Consider the following 5000-nt stretch of genomic DNA (forward strand, 5'->3'; position numbering starts at 1 on the left):
CGAATGACCGCTGAATTTCCGAAAGACTTACCAAGGCCTGTATACCACCTGTAGGTCTCGTGTTTCTGCAACATGGCGGCTGCCTCGTCGACCCGCCAGGTGATGTCTCGCGTGCGCACTTCCAGGTCGAAGGCCACGTCGTCGAGACCCCGTACACGAGAGTACACGTGGGCGCGGAAGGTCCGGACTGCGCGCTTCACGTCTGGGAGAAGACATGGAAAATAATGAATTGTGGCATTTTGCACACCTGATGCACTTTTATCATGGCTGGTTTCTCTGATTTACATTACATATACAAAGCGATTCTGGAACTAATAGAGAGAAGGATATAAAGTATCTCAAAACGATTTAAAGAAAAACAAAATGTGAGTATTGAAAAAGTATAAAATAACTAACTGAACTTTATGACAAAGTCCACTTACCGTCCCGCGTGCGGCGCGTCATCGACTCTACATAATTCGGAATGTTCTCGAACTCGTACCTCGCGTGTCTCGCCGTCTCGGTCAGGTTGTGGCTCTCCACGGCCGAGAGGAGACGCAGCTGCTCCGAGAAGGAGAACTGCCGAGGCGACAGGATTTTGCGTTAGCGTTGTAATCATTAGCATTGTTATCTTTGCTTTTGTATTAGGATCATTAGTTTCGTTATCATTATCATCACCATCATCAACATGATTTCGAAGCATTAGTACTGGTAATAGGACTACTATTAGTACTATTAGTGTATTTATTATAATTCTTGCTTTCCCTTTCCACCCAAGAGCTCCCCCTGAGTGTTCTCTCGTATTTAAATGCGTTAAAGCTTCCCTAGGAACCAAGAACGAAAAATCGCAGAACTCACACTATCGAAACGAGCGTCCAGATCAAGTCCTCGATAGTCTAGGGAGTTGCACAAATCCGCATCTTCGGGCGTGCAACGAGCAACAAACCTCTGTATATCTCCCGCTAGCTCAACAAGGCGGCCTCTTAGCTGTAGAAGAGAAGGAGAGGAGTAAGAAAAGTGAAAAAGGCTGGAAATATTTCCAAGGGAGAATTTCTGTTCTTTCGTTCCTTCTTAATGACTTCTAACTAACGATTTTCAGACAAAATATATGATAAATACTTTAGATTTAAGATAACATGTAATAAATTCCTAGTGAGATAATAGAATTGTGTAACAGACCGCTTCCGAGGGCAAAGCACCATGGCAAAAGCACTTTGCAAAATATACACTAAGCTGTTTTACATGTACTCTCGGCCACAGGGGTTCGCGACCACCTGACTGCTATGGTGTGTTTGTATGTGTGTGTCTGCGTATGTGTGCTTATGTGTGTGTTTTGTGTGTGTGTGTGTGTGTGTGTGTGTGTGTGTGTGTGTGTGTGTGTGTGTGTGTGTGTGTGTGTGTGTGTGTGTGTAATTTGAACTGGCAACACTGTGTGTAAAAGGAGTTAAAGAGTACGCGAAACAATGGCCCTTGCAGAATGCCCTGAATTCATAAGCGAATATCCATTTACATAAGAGTCCTTTGCTCTGCATACAGCTTAGCAGCTCACTTGACGAAAAAAGAAAGAAAGATAGAAAGAAAAATGGTCGCAAACTCCGCCAGGGGGACGCTGTATACATCAAAGTTTCATAAGTATACATGTACGTCGTATACATGTATGTTTCAAGCATGTACATCGTGTATACGTAAATCTCACCTCCTCTGCCCGAGCCGCCGCCTGCGACCTCGCTTCTTCTAGCGACCGCATGCGACCGGCGATGCTGCGTAAACCTGCCAAAAACAGAACGAAAGAGTAATGTCATCTGGCTTAGAGTTCTTTTCAAATTCGTGAGTGCGTTCGCGCGCCCGTGCGTGTGTGTATGTGTGTGTTGATGTGTGTATGTTTTTGTATGTGCGTGTTTACGTGTGTGTGTGTGTGTGTGTGTTTGTGTGTGTGTCTGTGTGTAGGTGTGTGTGTTTATGTGTGTGTGTGTATGTGTGTGTGTTTGTGTATGTGTGTGTTTGTTTGTTTGTGTGTGTGTGTGTTTGTATGTGTATGTGTATGTGTATGTGTATGTGTATGTGTATGTGTATGTGTATGTGTATGTGTATGTGTATGTGTATGTGTGTGTCTGTGTGTGTGTGTGTGTGTGTGTGTGTGTGTGTGTGTGTGTGTGTGTGTGCATTCAAACACTCCCGGGGTTGGACAACATAAATATGAATGATAAGTGCATTTCCTTTTGCTGTTTTCTATTAATATCTGTCTTTATAGTTGTCTTCTTCCTTTAACTTTTTCTTCTTCTATTTTTAATGGCTTCCTTTTACACGCTATTCCATTTGTTCAGCGTCATTTCCTTCGTTATTTCATTTGTTCTTCGTTACATCGATTGTTATCTTTTATTTCCTTTGTAGTACGTTCTTCCACTGTGCTCTCCTTTGGCCTTTGTCACTTCTTTCCTTATTCTATGTGGTCTTTAAAATTAGCATAAAACCTTGCACTATCATGGACGCGGCCATATGAAGGTTCTTGTTTGGCGTGGCCTCTAAGAACGTTAGAACACGTGCTTGTGTATTGGCCTTTTCTTAGTCTTTTTGTCTCTCTTTTTCTCTTGTCGTTACCTTTTTTTCTTTATCATTCTCCTCCTTCTCTTCATCCGTCTCTTCATCCTCATCATCATCATTGTCATCTTTCTCCTCCTCTTCTTATTTTTCTTCTCCTACTCCTCTTCTGCTCACTCCTCTTCCTCCTTCTACTTCTGTCTCTTCCCATACACCTATATTTCATTAATCATTTTCCGCTTTTTTTCCTTCTTTTTTTCTTTCTTCTTCCTTGTCTTCTTTCTCCTTTCTCCTTTTTTCCTTCTTTTTCTTCTTCTTTCATATAGAATATATCTACGGCTCATGAACGACGTAGTGGAATATCTCCATATACAAGACTGCCCAGTGTGCTTCCTGCGCGGCTATATTGGGAAAATTTAATATCTGTGCTGTTTTATACGTACAAGGATGATTTGAAGGGGTGAAGGAGAAGAAGGGCGAAGAGAGAGGGTAGTAAGTGGGAAAAGCTGGAGGAGGGAGAGACAGACAAGACAGACATACAGATAGAGACAGACGACAGCGGGTAGACGACAACAGCAGTAGCCAACAATGATAGACAGACTACAGCAGAATACAGTGGTAGACCAGTACGCGACAGCAGATATAGGCAAACAGATGTTGAAATACAGACAGACTTACAGACTAGATGTACTAAACATGACAACATACTGCCGGCAGACAGACTGAAGAGGAAGAGAAGAATTGAAGAATGAAAATATAAAAGAGAGAAGAAGGAGAAGAGAGAGAGGGAGAGAGAGAGGAGGGAGAAGAGAGAGAGGGAGAGAGAGGAGGAGAGGAGAGAGAGAGAGAGAGAGGAGAAGAGAGAGAGGCAACAGACAGACAGCAGACAAGGCAGGCAGAGACACAGACAGGAAGAGAGAGGCAGAGACAAAATAGAACAGGACAAAGACGATAGAGAAGAGAGAAGGAGGTAGAAGACAGACAAGAGAGAGAGAGAGACAGATGAAGAAGAAAGTAGACAGAAGACAACGAGGGACAGAGACATGACAGGACAGAACAACATAATACTCGAAGCCGTGGACATGAACAGTACTGAAGAGTAAGAGAAAATGAATATTAAATATATATATAAATATATTAGAAAGAGATGAGAATAGAGAGAAGAGAAGAGAGCAGTAGAAAAGAGAATGGGTATGTAGAGGAGGAGTCAGAGGCACGATGGGGGGGGGGGGGGGAGAGAGAGCGCAATCATACTGAAGAGAGCACCAAAGCAGAAGACGAGGGAAAAGGAGAGAATAGGTCACGAAGGAGATTGAGTAGTTAGAGTATAATAACATCAGGGATAAGAGCATCTGAGAGAGAAGAGATGAGAGAGAGTTAGGATGGATGAGAGATGAATAGAGACAGAGACAGCGAACAAGAGGAAGAGAGGGGGGAAGGAAACTTTAACATAATTATGCTTTTATAATGCCTTTTATTTGGAGATATATTTCCCTACTGATGACGTATTTCACTGCACATAATCGGCAATATTAACCATATCCTTATGCATATTTCGAGACAAAAGCAATTGAGATTCAGGGAGCCAAGACGACTGTTCATACAAAAAGTACCCACTGCTGCTTATGTGCAGGAGGGAGTCCAGGGCCACCTCGATCTGCGCCTCGGCCGCCAACTCCCTCTGAAGAGGCCTCCCCAGCAGATACTCTACGTCTGGGAAAAGAAAATAGGTCACTGTAAGGAGTTTTGAGTATGTTAGAGTTATAATATACTTTCACACTATAACATCTGTAAAAAACATTGAAATTGGTTTTGTCGGTTGATGAGATTTGAATAACTGCAGTCTGATACAAGAGGAATGTTTATATATGAATAGGTTAGTTAACCCGAGACTATTTATAAAAGCAATTTTAATAACTACAGCAATCCATGTCGCACCGTACTATGAACTCTTATAACAGTCCTATCTAGATAACGTAGCACAGATGCATCTCTCCACTATCTCAACATGATCTCGTCAAATGGAAAATCTACAGCAAACTCACCTATCCATACTTTTTACCTCACGGGAATAACTCTCACCCAACGCTTCGATCCCTTCATCTGATTCCCCTCTATAAGGCTAATCACCACCTGGCCTCCCATACCCTACCGTCAAGGTCACTGTAGATCGCGTCGACTGTTTGTTCTAAGGAGTTGCTGACGAGGAACCGGAGCTGCATCTTGGTGTTCCTCAAGAAGGTGTCGAGATCTTGGATGTTATTCTGCACACTCGTTCTCGCTTCCGACACGGCGCTGCTCAGGCGTTCGTTGCTGACGACGGCCACCACCACGCCCAGCCTGTGAAGGAGGGCGTCATGGCGTTCGAAAGAAGATTGAGGTCTTGCAATGTCATGGGATTAGAATTCTGTTTTATTTTCTGTTTTTTTTTTCGTGATATTTCTATATTTGTAAGGGTCTGTTTATATAGTATAGAAAAAACA

General features: G+C 42.9%; 1 protein-coding gene across 1 annotated transcript in view; it reads right to left on the bottom strand.

Moving 5' to 3' along the window:
* Positions 1-5000, bottom strand: part of LOC125040463 (prominin-1-A-like) — a 47492-nt gene that overhangs the window by 5349 nt on the left and 37143 nt on the right. Inside the window, exons 4-9 of the mRNA XM_047635019.1 lie at positions 4670-4857; positions 4135-4230; positions 1676-1749; positions 838-966; positions 423-558; positions 32-202 (exon numbers count right to left, since the gene is read on the bottom strand). Of these exons, the coding sequence (XP_047490975.1) occupies positions 32-202; positions 423-558; positions 838-966; positions 1676-1749; positions 4135-4230; positions 4670-4857 (794 nt within the window). The remainder of the gene's footprint in view (positions 1-31; positions 203-422; positions 559-837; positions 967-1675; positions 1750-4134; positions 4231-4669; positions 4858-5000) is intronic.

This window comes from Penaeus chinensis, chromosome 3, assembly GCF_019202785.1.
Source record: "Penaeus chinensis breed Huanghai No. 1 chromosome 3, ASM1920278v2, whole genome shotgun sequence".
NCBI lineage: Eukaryota > Metazoa > Arthropoda > Malacostraca > Decapoda > Penaeidae > Penaeus > Penaeus chinensis.